This window comes from Mobula birostris, chromosome 5, assembly GCF_030028105.1.
Source record: "Mobula birostris isolate sMobBir1 chromosome 5, sMobBir1.hap1, whole genome shotgun sequence".
NCBI classification, from domain to species: Eukaryota; Metazoa; Chordata; class Chondrichthyes; order Myliobatiformes; family Myliobatidae; genus Mobula; species Mobula birostris.
Window position 1 is genome coordinate 99,237,620 of NC_092374.1, and position 15,823 is coordinate 99,253,442.

General features: G+C 50.6%; 1 protein-coding gene across 1 annotated transcript in view; it reads left to right on the forward strand.

The window, feature by feature from the left end:
* The window catches only part of efnb3b (ephrin-B3b), a 123,894-nt gene that overhangs the window by 58,218 nt on the left and 49,853 nt on the right, over window positions 1-15,823 (forward strand). The window contains exons 2-3 of the mRNA XM_072257248.1: window positions 9,507-9,799; window positions 15,373-15,465. Coding sequence (XP_072113349.1) covers window positions 9,507-9,799; window positions 15,373-15,465 — 386 coding nt within the window. The remainder of the gene's footprint in view (window positions 1-9,506; window positions 9,800-15,372; window positions 15,466-15,823) is intronic.

Below are 15,823 nucleotides of genomic sequence, written 5' to 3' on the forward strand. Positions count from 1 at the left end.
ATTAGGAGCTTGAGGAGAATTGGTATGTCTCCAAAAGCATTTGTAAATTTCTACAGATGTGTGGAGGGCATTCTAACGGGCTGCATTGCCGTTTGGAATGGAGAGTCCACTGCACAGGATTGGGAAAAGCTGTATAAAGTTGCAAACTCAGCCAATTCCATCATGGGCTCTAGAGCTGGCTTGCCCACAGAAAGCAAAGAATGGTTGTAGACAGGTCAAATTTGCATGGAGGTTGGTGACCAGTGGTGTGCTTCAGGGATCTGTTCTGGGACCCCTACTCTTTGTGATTTTTATAAATGACCTGGATGAGGAAGTGGAGGGATGGGTTAGTAAATTTGCTGATGACACAAAGGTTGGGGGTGTTGTGGACAGTGTGGAGGGCTGTCAGAGGTTACAGCGGGACATTGATAGGATGCAAAACTGGGCTGAGAAGTGGCAGATGGAGTTCAACCCAGATAAGTGTGAGGTGGTTCATTTTGGTAGGTCAAATATGATGACAGAATATAGTATTAATGGTAAAACTCTTGGCAGTGTGGAGGGACAGAGGGATCTTGGGGTCCGAGTCCATAGGACACTCAAAGCTGCTGCGCAGGTTGACTCTGTGGTTAAGAAAACATACAGTGCATTGGCCTTCATCAACTGTGGGATTGAGTTTAAGAGCCAAGAGGTAATGTTACAGCGATATAGGACCCTGGTCAGACCCCACTTGGAGTATTGTGCTCAGTTCTGGTCGCCTCACTACAGGAAGGATGTGGAAACTGTAGAAAGTGTGCAGAGGAGATTTACAAGGATGTTGCCTGGATTGGGGAGCATGCCTTATGAAAATAGGTTGACTGAACTCAGCCTTTTCTCCTTGGAGCAGATGAGAGGTGACCTGATAGAGGTGTATAAGATGATGAGAGGCATTGATCATGTGGATAGTCAGAGGCTTTTTCCCGGGGCTGAAATGGCTAACATGAGAGGGCACAGTTTTAAGGTGTTTGGAAGTAGGGTCAGAGGAGTGTGTGGAATGGGCTGCCGGCGATGGTGGTGGAGACGGATAGCAATAGGGCCTTTTAAGACAGTGGTCCCCAACGACCGGGCCGCAAAGATGCGCTACTGGGCCGCGAGGAAACAATATGATTTGGCGATATGAAATGATACGAGTCAGCTGCGCCTTTCATCATTCCCTGTCACGCACTGTTGAACTTGAACACCCCCCCCCCCACCCCGGCGGCTGGTCCGCAAGAATATTGTCAATATTAAACTGGTTCACGGTGTGAAAAAGGTTGGGGACCCCTGTTTTAAGAGACTCTTGGATAGGTACATGAAGCTTAGTAAAATAGAGGGCTATGGGTAACCTGAGGTAATTTCTAAAGTAAGTACGTGTTCAGCACAGCGTTGTGGGCTGAAGGGCCTGTATTGTGCTGTAGGTTTTCTATGTTTCTATGTTCTATGTTTTTTAACATTTTAGGAACAGTTTCTTCCCCTGTGCCATCAGATATGTGAATGGACAATGAACCATATACACTATCTCACAATTTCTTTTTTTGCACTCTTTTTCCATGACATTCGAGATATATGAATTTTGAAGTGAAGACATGAGTTAGGCAAGGATGTGTGATGTCAGTGATAATGTTTAACCTGGTGATTGGCAGGGTTATGAGCCAATCAAAGGAAAGCAGAGAGGCATTAATTAGGTGGACTCTATTCTCTACTTTAGAAGACCTTGACTTTGCGGATGACCGCACATTCCTATCACATACACACCAGCCCCATGCCAGAGAAAACTCAGCACTTGTAGATCTGTGGTGGACAGGTTGGACTCAGTCAGCCAGGGAAAGACTGTGACCATGACCCTCAATGTAGAGTCTCTTCCTCCCATCAAGGTGTATGGCATCAACTTACTCTTCACTGGGTGATTCACCTACCTGGGCAGCATCATTTGGTGGGATGGAGGGACCAAGGACGACATCCAGCATAGACTCGCCAAAGTTAGAAATATCTTCAGATCAGTGAGCAACATTTGGGAATCAACCAAGTCCAGTTTCCGCACCAAAGTGAAGCTGTAGCAGCGCTGTGTTCTGTCCACACTCTTGTACGGGTCAGAATGCTGGCGCATGACAGAGAGCCACCTTGCCAAGCTGTTGTCATTCCACACCATGAGCTTCTGGAAGCTGCTCCATATTTTCTGGCCAAGAAGGATCTCCAACCACACCCTACTCCTTCAGTGCCATCAAGAGGACATGAACATCGTCATGATGAGGAGGTGTTGGAGAGGGACTGGGCATGTGATGAGCAGAGAGGTGAACTCCAGCATCAAGAAAGCAGTCCACTGGACCCTCGAAGGGCAGCAGAAATGCAGGAGATCAAAGACAACTTGGCGTTTTACTGTAGAGGGAGAAATGAGGATCCATTATTATATTACAGTATTAATATTAGATGTAATACAGTATGTATAATTACATATATTTGTATTTCATTGTCATCTATAGTTTCATTTTTCATGTATTGCAATGTACTACTGCCACAAAACAACAATGCCAGTGATATTAAACCTGGTTCTAATTCTTTGTTGTAGTGATCAATGTTCTATATACCAGTGTTTGGCCACATCCCTCTGAACCTTTCCTATCCATGTATCTCTCCAAGTGCCTTTTAAATGTGGTTTATGTACCTGCCTCTACCACTTCCTCTGACAGCTCGTTCCATATACTGACCACTCTCTGGGTGAAGAAATTGTCCTTCTGGTTCCTACTAAACCTTTCCCCTCTCAGCTGAAACCTGTGCCCTCTGATTCTTGATTCCTCACCCTGGGGAATTGGTCTTGCCCAATCCCAGAATCTCACAATCCCCTACACCCAGCAATCTGCACCCGAGTCCATGTTAGGGTGTGCTTCCCTTCCCGAGCCCCTCTCACTGTCCCACCCCTGTGGTTTTGACCCTTGTGCCTGGTTCCAGGTGCTGGTGATAGCTGTGGACAAGGTGGGGACTCAAATGGTTTGCAAGATACAGACAGGAACGGACATTGGCAGAAATGGAATGGGTGTGGGCCCAGCATTGACTCTGTTATGGAACTGGGTCCGACTGTCCCTCCGAGGGTGTGGGGGTGAGGCTGACGTGACCTTGATCCACCCAGAGCTGAGCCAGACTCTGGGATCTGAAGTATACTGATTAGATTGAATATTGATTATACTGTATTTATTTATCACACATACATCAAAATATTCAGTGAAGTGTGTCATTCGTATCAATGGCCAACGCGGTCCGAGGATGTGCTGGGGGCAGCCCGCGAGTGTTACTGTGCTTCCAGATCCAATGTAGCAGCCCCACAACTTACTCTCACAATTTGTCTTTGGTATGAAGGAGGAGACCAGACCGCCTGCAGGAAACCCACAGGGAGAATGTACAAACGCTTTAAAGTCGGAGGTGGGAATTGAACCTGGGTCCCTAGTTCTGTGAAGCATTGTGCTACCACTCACATAACTGTCATGTGATCACAGGCCAGGCCAGGCCAAATGGACCAGGCAAATGCAGGCGCCTCACACAGCGAAGTCTACTGTCACTCCTTTCTCAACTCCCAACTTCTCTCCCAGTGACTCCATTCCTCCTTCTCCTGTCTGGATTCCTGTTTTGCAAATCCACTTGCCACCCGGATTCCAGCCTCCTTCCACCAACCCCAACCTCTTCCTGGTTGGGAATCCCCACCTCCCTCTCTGTACAGTGAGTGACCCTCACCCTGAATAAACAGTGACTCTGTACAGTTACACAGTGAGTGACCCTCACCCTGAATAAACAGCAACTCTGTACAGTTACACAGTGAGTGACCCTCACCCTGAATAAACAGCAACTCTGTACAGTTACACAGTGAGTGACCCTCACTCTGAATAAACAGCAACTCTGTACAGTTGCACAGTGAGTGACCCTCACCCTGAATAAACAGTGACTCTGTACAATTACACAGTGAGTGACCCTCACCCTGAATAAACAGCAACTCTGTACAGTTGCACAGTGAGTGACCCTCACCCTGAATAAACAGTGACTCTGTACAGTTATACAGTGACCCTCACCCTGAATAAACTGTGACTCTTTACAGTTATACAGTGACCCTCACCCTGAATAAACAGTGACTCTGTACAGTTATACAGTGACCCTCACCCTGAATAAACTGTGACTCTTTACAGTTACACAGTGACCCTCACCCTGAATAAACAGTGACTCTGTACAGTTATACAGTGACCCTCACCCTGAATAAACTGTGACTCTTTACAGTTATACAGTGACCCTCACCCTGAATAAACTGTGACTCTTTACAGTTATACAGTGACCCTCACCCTGAATAAACAGTGACTCTGTACAGTTATACAGTGACCCTCACCCTGAATAAACAGTGACTCTGTACAGTTATACAGTGACCCTCACCCTGAATAAACAGTGACTCTTTACAGTTATACAGTGACCCTCACCCTGAATAAACAGTGACTCTTTACAGTTATACAGTGACCCTCACCCTGAATAAACAGTGACTCTGTACAGTTACACAGTGAGTGACCCTCACCCTGAATAAACAGTGACTCTGTACAGTTATACAGTGACCCTCACCCTGAATAAACTGTGACTCTTTACAGTTATACAGTGACCCTCACCCTGAATAAACAGTGACTCTGTACAGTTATACAGTGACCCTCACCCTGAATAAACAGTGACTCTTTACAGTTATACAGTGACCCTCACCCTGAATAAACAGTGACTCTTTACAGTTATACAGTGACCCTCACCCTGAATAAACAGTGACTCTTTACAGTTATACAGTGACCCTCACCCTGAATAAACAGTGACTCTGTACAGTTATACAGTGACCCTCACCCTGAATAAACAGTGACTCTGTACAGTTATACAGTGACCCTCACCCTGAATAAACAGTGACTCTGTACAGTTATACAGTGACCCTCACCCTGAATAAACAGTGACTCTGTACAGTTACACAGTGAGTGACCATCATCCTGAATAAACAGTGACTCTGTACAGTTATACAGTGACCCTCACCCTGAATAAACAGTGACTCTGTACAGTTATACAGTGACCCTCACCCTGAATAAATAGTGACTCTGTACAGTTATACAGTGACCCTCACCCTGAATAAACAGCAACCTTACCCAATGTTGAACACCGTCCTGCTGCCATCTTGTTGCGGTGCATAAACTGGCCATGGAAAGCCAGCTGCTTTCAGAGTTGGAACACCGGCAGAGCCTGATAATATCCCTGTGAGAGGAGGGTGGGATCAATTCGCTAACAAAGAGATCTATTCATAAATGCTACCACGGGTGGGAGGTGGACACTGGAGTCCAACATCAGCTCAGACACACTGTGCGGAAGGGTTGACACCCAATGATTGGACAGACTTTGCTCAACGGAGACACTGTGGAGGGATTGGATTGTAGGTTTTAGCTTGTTTAAATGATCTCATAAGTTGCAAAGAGCACGACTCCCTTACGGTCATGCTCACTCCCTACCGTTCCGTCCTCAGTGCAATTCTCCATCCTCACCACTGTGTGACTTTCCGTCAGGACAATCCCAGGCAGGGACAGGGAGGCTGATGAACAAGTGCAGATGCCCCTGTGACAAGGGACTGGGACTGTCCTGGTGAGCAGGAGTTAAACTCCAGGGACCGGGGGACCTGGAGCTGCTCTCTCAGAGCAGGTGTGGGGGGGGGGGGCGGGGTGGGAGGGGGTTAATGGGGGCACTGGGAGTCAGGGAGGGTGGGACGGAGTGAATGAGGGGGAACTGTTCCCAGGGCAGGAGGGTGGGTACCCAGAGGACACAGAGCGAAGGGGGTCGGCAGAAGTACCAGAGAGGAGAGGAGGGGAAGGTGTTTCCGCAGTGAGTTGTAGTGGTCAGGAACGTGAGAGCTGATTTACCAGAGATTTCCAGAGGCAATGGATGGGAAACACAGGGTGGAGGGGGGAAGCAGAACACTGGAAGGGGGAACGTGCTGTGAAGTGAGCTGGTTGAAGAATTCATCACAGGGCTGGCACAGTTTCGATGGGACGAGTGGTCTCTCCCACTCTGTACAACTCTTCCAAGGTTAGTCAGAAATTCAGAGGTGCTAGATGAGTAGAAGAACCTTTCCCCTCCCCACACCTCTGACATTTGGCTGTCTGCAGTCACTGTGTCACCCTCCTCTGCCGTGGTGTCCCTTGGCCATGGGATGGGGCGGGAGGGGGGGGTTACTGGTGAGGTGGCCACAGCACTGGCTGTCACAGCCCCTTGATCTGTCCCTCCCCCACCAGCAACAACAGAGCCTGAATCAGGCTGACTTTGTCAAAGCACATTTGCCTGCTGTGACTAACACGGTTCTTCACCACTCATTACCATCAGATCAGTGATCACAGCTGCCCAGTGGCACTGACTCCCCTTGCCTCTCCCCACCTCTCTCTAAAACCCTGTCTCCCTCTTCATCTCTCCCATCTCTCCCTTGTCTCTCCTCCATGACTCTCTGTCTCCCTCCCAATCTCTCTCTCACTCCCTGTCTCTCCCCGTCTTTCTCCCTATTTGTCTCTTCCATTCACCTCTCTACTCTCCCACATCTCTCCCCTCCCACATCTCTCCCCTCTCCTTTGTCGCTCTCTCACATCGATCCATCTCTCCCACAACTCTCTCCTCTCCCTCATCTCACTGCCACCTACTCTTGCTCTCTGCCCTTTCTCCAATGTCTATATCCCCTGTGCTCCCCCTCTCACCATATCATTTTTCTCTCCCCCCCCCCCCTTCATCGATGACATTCTCTGGCAGTCTGTACAGAAAAAGTCAGTCTCTAAGTGATGGTCAGTCACTGTTTATTCAGGATGATGGTCACTCACTGTGTAACTGTACAGAGTCACTGTTTATTCAGGGTGAGGGTCAGTCACTGTGTAACTGTACAGAGTCACTGTTTATTCAGGGTGAGAGTCAGTCACTGTGTAACTGTACAGAGTCACTGTTTATTCAGGGTGAGGGTCAGTCACTGTGTAACTGTACAGAGTCACTGTTTATTCAGGGTGAGGGTCAGTCACTGTGTAACTGTACAGAGTCACTGTTTATTCAGGGTGAGGGTCAGTCACTGTAACTGTACAGAGTCACTGTTTATTCAGGGTGAGGGTCAGTCACTGTGTAACTGTACAGAGTCACTGTTTATTCAGGGTGAGGGTCAGTCACTGTGTAACTGTACAGAGTCACTGTTTATTCAGGGTGAGGGTCAGTCACTGTAACTGTACAGAGTCACCGGTTATTCAGGATGACGGTCACTCACTGTGTAACTGTACAGAGTCACAGTTTATTCAGGGTGAGGGTCACTCACTGTGTAACTGTACAGAGTCACTGTTTATTCAGGGTGAAGGTCACTGTGTAACTGCACAGAGTCGCTGTTTATTCAGGGTGATGGTCACTCACTTTGGATGTTCAAATTTGAAGGCAGAGGCACAAAGGGATCTTTGGTTCCATGCCTGTAGATCCGTCAAAGTTGCTGTGCAAGTTGAACGGTTAAGAAGCCGTATGACCTGTTGGCCTTCATTAGTCAGGGATTGAGTTCAAGAGCCGTGAGTGAATATTGCCACTCTGTTATACCCTGGTTAGGCCACACTTGGAGTATTGTGCTCAGTTCTGGTCACCTCATTATAGGAAGGATGTGGAAGCTTTAGAGAGGGTGCAGAGGAGATTTACTGGGATGCTGCCTGGATTAGAGAGCATGTCTTATGAGGACAGGTTGAGTGAACTCAGACTTTTCTCTCTGGAGTGAAGGAGGATGAGAGGTGACTGGATAGAGGTGTACAAGATGATGAGAAGCACAGACTAAGTGGATAGCCAGAGACTTGTCCCCAGGGCCAGTAGTGCCACGTACTGTTCTCTGCTCTTTTCAGTGACGGTGCGTCTTTCCTTGACACAAGGGTCTAAATTCCAAGTACCTGTGCTCCTAGCTCCCACTGTCCAGTAGCACTCCACAGGGCCCTGCTGTCCGCTGTGAAAGTCAAACACTAAGTCCACAAGTTGGTTTGCATTCCCCCGTCCCACAAATCTCAGCCTCTGTTTAACTGACTCACGACCACACAGCCTCATTGGGCGGGGTGGGGGAAGTGTCTCACACCTGGGGGAGGGGCAGCCTCAGCCTCCAGGCCAGAGGGAGCCGGGGTGTCCCTTTATGAAGTCGGACTGTGCTTTCTCGGTGGTCTGCCGCACTGTTGTCATGGCGATGCCAGAGGTGCAGTAATGCATGTGGGAGTCAGGAGCCGTGCTGTCACATGATGGGGGTGGGGGTTGTGTCCAATATGGAACTCAGTGAGCAGGGGGGGGTGCAGCTATCAAGATTCATTTATTTGTCACATGTTTATCAAAACATGCAGTAAGATGCGTCATTTGCATTAACAGCCAACACAATCTAAGGACGTGCTGGTGGCAGCCTGCAAGTGAAACCACACATTCCAAAACCAGCAATACGTGGCCACAATGCTCGGCAGAACAGCACAGAACACAAGCAACAAAACAACAGCAAAAAACAAGCCCCCCCCCGCCCAACCTCCTTACCACCCCCATCCACACAGACACAGCCCTTTAACCTCAGGTCAGACTTCCAGCCCTACCAGATACTCTCACCATTAATCCCCCTACATGCCTAATGGTCCTGGAAAATATCCATGGTGCTGTGGACACCGCACGTTCCTCCTCCAGTCATACATGGACCTACCTCGGGAACATTTCCAGACGGTCAGCCTGGGGTCGAGCCCTCTGCTGCCTGCCTCCAGGGCCCCTGGACAGCCATTCTGGCAAACACGAGGAGCAAATTTACTTGGACAATATTACCCTCTGACCAGCTCCCCCCTGGGGTGACCAAATGTTAACGGGGTTGGAAAGGGAGATGGTAAAGAATAGCCCTTCAGACAAGTGTGAGGTGTTGTACTTTGGGAGGACAAATCAGTGTGGGATTTACGTGGTGAACGGTGGGCTCTGCTGTGGAACAGAGATATCTGGCAATACAGATCCATAATTCCTTGAAAGTGGTGTCACAGTTACAAAGGGTCATAAAGAGAGCTTTTGGCACATTGGCCTTCATAAATCAGAGTATTGAGTGCAGGAGATTGGGATTAGATTAGATTAGATTAGATTATGAGGACACGCAGTCCTCTTTTATTGTCATTTAGTAATGCATGCATTAAGAAATGATGCAATGTTCCTCCAGAATGATATCACAGAAGCACAAGACAAACCGACTGAAAAACTGATGAAGTTGTATAAAACTTTGCTGTGTCCAGTTCTGGTCACTGACTTACAGGAAAGATATCAATAAGATTGAAAGAGTGCAAAGACAATGTACAATGATGTTACTGGGTTTTGACGACCTGAGTTACAGGGAACGGTTGCACAGGTTAGAACTTTATTCCCTGGAGTGTTGGAGAATGAGGGAGAATTGATCAAGGGTCTCAAGGGATTTCCTGTCTTTGTGCATGCCCTCCCCCTGCCTCTGGCCGTTAACCATCTCTGCTCTCTGTCCACCGCAGATTTCGTGATGCTCAAGGCTACGTGCTGTACCCCCAGATCGGTGACCGCATGGATCTGATCTGCCCGCGCTCCCACCCCCCCGAGGCCCACTCCACGCCCGAGTACGAGTACTATCGGCTGTACCTGGTGAGCCGGGAACAGGCAGAGAGCTGCAACACCGTGATGAGCCCCACCATCTTGCTGACCTGCGACAAGCCCGAGGCGGACACCCGCTTCACCATCAAGTTCCAGGAGTTCAGCCCCAACCTGTGGGGGCTCGAGTTCAAACCACAGCACGATTACTACATCATCAGTGAGTGCGCGGGGGGTGCTCCAGGGCAGAGCAGAGGAGTGTAGATGGCGTGCTGGGGGTGGTGTGGGTGGGGGAATTGGTGGATGAATGGGTGAGTTTGGTGTGAGTTGGGGCTGGTCCGGGTGGGGAAAGGGCAGAGGGTGGGGTTCGATACGTCTGTGTGTAGGTGACGCAGTGAGTTGGTGCGGGGTTGGTTGGAGGTAGTAGGATGCAGGGAGTGTGTGGGTGTGGAGGGGGAACGGGTGGGTGGAGTGGGGAGTGGGATTGGGGGAATTCTGTGGGTGTGGAGAGGATGGGGTAGTAGTGGTTGGGGGCTGCGTGAAGGGGGTAGGTGTGTGTGTTTGGATGGGGTGCTCAGTGGGGCAGTGAGTGGCTGAGTGTGGGGGAGCACAAGGAGTGTCTGTCCTCAGTGAGAGTGGAGAGATGAGTGCCCTGTCACCCGTCAGTGCTGGCTTTACGCTAAAGAGAGACAGAGCACAGAAACAGGCCCTTCAGCCCATCGGACCTACCCTGACCCTTGATCCACAGATTCTATTGGACCGCTGGTCATTTTACCCTCCCTCCCATTTTTCTGCCCCACATACCATTGTCTCTACCTTACCTCACGTTGTACCTGCCCAGCCTTGGCTGTGGCTGACAGTTGTTGACTGGGTTTATGTGACGGTGAGATATGATGGTGTAGTGGTATTGTCTGAGTGACAGGTACAGACTGGGTTTGTGTGGTTCAGTGAGATACGATGGTATTGTCTGAGTGACAGGTAGGGACTGGGTTTGTGTGATGGTGCGATACGATGGTATTGTCTAACTGACAGGTACAGACTGGGTTTGTGTGACGGTGAGATACGATGGTGTAGTGGTGTATCTGAGTGACAGATACGGACTGGGTTTGTGTGACAGTGAGATACGATGGTATTGTCTGAGTGACAGGTAGGGACTGGGTTTGTGTGATGGTGATTTACGATGGTATTGTCTGAGTGACAGATACGGACTGGGTTTGTGTGACAGTGAGATATGGTGTAGTGGTGTGTCTAAGTGACAGGATGGACTGGGTTTGTGTGACGGTGCGATACAATGGTATTGTCTGACTGACAGGTACGGACTGGGTTTGTGTGACGGTGAGATACGATGGTGTAGTGGTGTATCTGAGTGACAGATACGGACTGGGTTTGTGTGACGGTGATTTACGATGGTATTGTCTGAGTGATAGATACGGACTGGGTTTGTGTGACAGTGAGATATGATGGTGTAGTGGTGTGTCTGAGTGACAGGATGGACTGGGTTTGTGTGATGGTGCGATACGATGGTATTGTCTGACTGACAGGTACGGACTGGGTTTGTGTGACGGTGAGATACGATGGGTTGTGGTGTGTCTGAGTGACAGGTACAGTCTGGGTTTGTGTGACAGTGAGATACGATGGTATTGTAGTGTGGCTGAACCTGGTGGTGTGAGTCCTGAGGCTCCTGGAATTCCTTCCTGATGGCAACAGCGAAAAGATGGCATTGCCTGGGTGGTGAGCTTCCCTAATTTTGGACGCTGCTTTCCTGCGAGAGCATTTCATGTGGATGTGCTCAGTGGTTGGGAGGGCTTTCCCCGTGACGTGGAGAAGAACTGAGTGTTCACATTGCGTCCCGACAGATCATTTGAAAACAGTAATGCATTGAGGTAGTACAAAGGGAAACGCGATAACAGAATGCAGAACGTTGTTTCGTAAACACAAGAGATTCTACAGATGCTGGAAATCCAGAGTTGCACGTACAAAATGCTGGAGGAACTCAGCAGGTCAGGCAGCATTATGGAAGGGAATAAATGTTTGGTGTTTTGGTCCTAGACCCTTCGTCAGGACTGGTATAAACTGGCAGGTGATAGGTGAGACCAGATGAGGGGGAAGGTGGGTGTGTGGGGACGGGAGGTTGAGGTGCGAAGCTGGCAGGTGATATGTGGGGAAGGTAAAGGGCTGAAGAAGGAGGGAGCTGGAAGGAGATGAGAGTGGAGCATGGGAGAAATGGAAGGTGGAGGGGAATGGGCAGGAGGAGAGAAGACAAGAAGAAAGAGCGGAGCCTGAGTGGAAGATAGACAATGAGGGGAAAGACTGGAAGTTAAAGAAATCGATGATCATGTCATCAGGTTGGGGGCCACCCAGATGGAATATGGGGTGTTGTTCTTCCAGCCCACGTGTGGCCTTAACATGGCAGTAGAGGAGGCCGTGGACCAATGTCAATTAAATTAATTAATTAATTTAGAGATACAGCACGGAGTAGCCCCTTACGTGCCTTTGAGCAGAGCCACCCCAGCAATCCTAGACAGCCCCGACGTAACCCGAACCCAATCACCAGATGTTTTACAATGACCAATTAACCAATCATTAGGCTGTGCGAGGAACCTGGAGCGCCCCGGGGAAACCCACACCTTCCTTGGGGAGGACGCACGGAGAATGACGAGACTGAGTTCCGAACTCCGATGCCCCGAGATGCAGTCGCGTTGGGCTAACTGTGGCATCCCTGTCATAACGGGAATGGGAAGAGGGATTAAAGCTGGTAATCACTGGGAAATTCCACCTTTTGTGGCAGAAAGTGCTCAGTGAAGCAGTCCTCACAAACTACGTCAGGTCTCACTGATGTAGAGAAAGCCCCTCAGTCTGTCAAGGAGCAGGACTTTCCTCTGACGGATGCCCTATTTTCCGAGGCTCCCCCCTTCCCCCCACTAATTCCTCTCCAGTTCTTCACCCAGGGATGAGCTGCCTGGTTCCTCTCTCTCTCTGCCTCCTCTCTCCTCCCCCTCCCCCTCCCCCTTTCTCCCTCTCTATCCTCTCCCTTCCCCACCCCCGCCTCTCTCTTTTCTCTCCTCCCTCTCTCCCCCTCTGTCTCCTTCTGCTGTACTCCCCTCTGCCCCCTCTCCCCTCCCTCTCTCTCCTCTCCCCCTTTCTTTCTTTCTCTCCTCTCTATTCCCTCTATTTCTTTCTCTCTCTCCCCTCAGCCACACCTTCCACCTCTGTTTTTGTTGCAGTGACCCGGATGAGAGTGATAGCCCTTTTTCCCCCCCTCCCAGCTGTGTGGATCCAGTGTGTTTTGGTCACTCCGTGAACCTTGGTGTTTGTGGGGGGAAGGGTTGGTAATTAACTGCATTTCACCGTGCATCTTGGACACGGGGCTGTCCTTTCACATCAGTGCGTTCTGGAGCAAGGAGGGTGTTCCCAATGTGAATGTCTAGTGGAGTGGACCTAACCCGTGTTGACAGGAGAACCAGAAACCGCCCCGAGCCCCCTCACTTATGAAAGAAATGCAATGCACAAAAGAGCATGGTCTCAGTCGCCTTCCTGTTCTCCCTCTCCTCAGGCCAGTTCCGTCTCTGACGTAGCCTGTGCTTCGCTCATTACCTGCTGCACCCGACGGCTGTCCCTCCATCCATCTGAAGACCAAGCTGCCCCCCTCCCAATTTCTCCATTCACCCTATCTCACATTTCAACCCCTCTCTCTGTCCACCCGTCTCTCCATCCCCCCCCTCCTTCCCCTTTCCTCTCCTTCCCCTTCTCCTAACCCTTCTCCTAACCCCTTCTCCTAACCCCCTCTCCTTCACCCTCTCCTACCCCCTCTCCTTCCCCTTCCTCTCCTTCCCCCTCCTCCCCACTCTCTCCCCCTCCTATCTGTTCCTCTCTCTGTCTCTGTCTCTCTCCCTTCCTCCCCCAAGCACAATCGTGTCCCCTTTCCCTACACCTGCGAGTGAGTCTGTGATGGGCTGAGTGGCCAGGATAACTGTGCAATATTTGGCCATGGGAGCAGAGACTGAAGCAGTGTGTGAGGGTTGGGGGTTGTCTCGGGGATGTGAATGACTTGGGTGGGGTACGTTGAGTGACAGTGGGGAGTTCTGTTGCTGGCAGCCAGGAATCCTGGCTGGATCAAGGATGCAGCTGGGCCGGACCCACACAAGAAGAGCTGGTTCATCGTAGCTAATTCCGGATGTAAAGATGCTAATACCAGAGAGTGGACCTGGGCTGATCGTACCAGCAAATGTTCCTTGCCAGGCGTTGGAAGGCCGCGGGGCAAAGTTCCGCTCCCTGCATTCGCCGTTTCCCTTTAATCGAATTATCCCACACCAGACCTGATGCGGACCAGCTCTTCTCTGCCCTGCTGGCTGGTGTGGAGAGGGAGGGGTGAGTGATCCCAGTGAGTGGAGGTGGCAGACAGATTGGGAATGAACGGGGAGGGCGGGGTCACAGTAAATTCTCCAACGTGAGTAGGAAGCCGTGGATGATGTAGCTGGGTAAATTTGTGTCTTAGATAAATCACTGATCTGTAGACCCAAACTCACCACACACTGACCCTCACTGGGGGCTGGTCACTCACTTACTCTCTCTCACACACACACACACACACACACACACACACACACACACACACACGTGCACCGGCATACACAATCATACACACACTCACACATGCACACACAGGTACACAGCCACTCAAACACACACACATATTTGCACACACACTCACATTCACATGCACACAAACACACATGTGCACACACATACACTCTCATGCATACCCACATGCACACACACATGCACTCCCACTCACACACCCACTCAAACACACACACACACTCACATTCACACTGCGCACACACACACACACTCACACTCACACTCACACTGCACACACACACACACACTCACACTCACACACACACACACACTCACACTCACATGCACATGCATGCACACTGAGGCACACACTCACACATGCACACCTGACTCTCACTGGGGTGAGAGCTGCCAGCACAGGACACACTCCCTTCTCTCTCACATTGTGACCCTCCCTCAGACCCATCCTGTGCAAACCCGAGGAACACATTCTGTGTCAACTCGACATCCAACTCCACAGGGGGAGGAGACCATTCGGAAACTGAGCTTGTGCCAACCCTGTGTACAAACTTTCCAACCAGCTTCACTCCCTCCCCACATACCTCCATGTTGCCCCTCGTTGTCCCCCTCCTTCCAATCCCCATTCCCTCTGGAATTTGCTGTTGAATCCGTTCTCACTGCCCTTCAAGGTAGGATGTTCCCGACCCACCACACCTCTCAACTCCCTTCACTCCAAATCATCCGGGCACCTACACTCCTGCTCTGGGAGCAGTTCCCCTCATTTACTTTGTCCCACCCCTCTCTGACTCCCAACACCTCAATTAAACCCCCCACCCTGTGAGCCTGCTCAGAGCGAGCAGCCCCAAGTGCCCAGTGAACCCCTCCTCCCCAGGGTCGCTGGGGTGATGCGAGCCTGTGGAAAGGTGACTGATCGACGGGTGTGGAGGTTAGATAGGGGAGTGAAAGCTGAACTCAGCCGCTGACGGGAGGTGGAAAGGGAGGGGCAGAGAAGACGAGGGTAAAGAGGCAGCAGGGAGACGGGATGGGAGGGGTGGTGTCAGGTTGGTATGGAGGGAAGGCACAAGGGAGACCGGGCAGCTTGGTGTGGGGGAAGGTGGACAGGTTTTGGTGACGGTGTAAGCTTTGGCCCGCCGGGCTGGGGACTGGCCTCTCCCTGACTCTGGGTAAAGTTTGCTGCTCTTCTTCCCATAGCCACCTCGGACGGGAATGTGGAAGGGTTGGAGAACCGGAACGGAGGGGCGTGTAGAACCAGGAATATGAAGGTCACCCTCAGAGTGGGCCAAGGTGAGCTGACTCCTGCCCTTTGCCCTCCAACCCCTGCCCTCCCCCTTCAACTTCCCCTCATCTCCATCCTTCCATGTAGAACTACATTTACCCCAAACCTTTCACTCCCCAACCACTCACCCTCTCACTCCCAAATCTCTCACCCTCTAACTCCCCAATCTCCCACCCTCCCACTCCCCAATCTCACTCCCTCTCACTCCCCAATCTCTCACCCTCCCACTCCCCAATCTCTCACACTCTCACTCCCCAATCTCTCACTCTCTCACTCCCCAATCTCTCACCCTCTCACTCCCCAATCTGTCAAGCATCCACTCCCCAATCTCGCACCCTCCCAATCCCAAATCACTCTACATCTCAT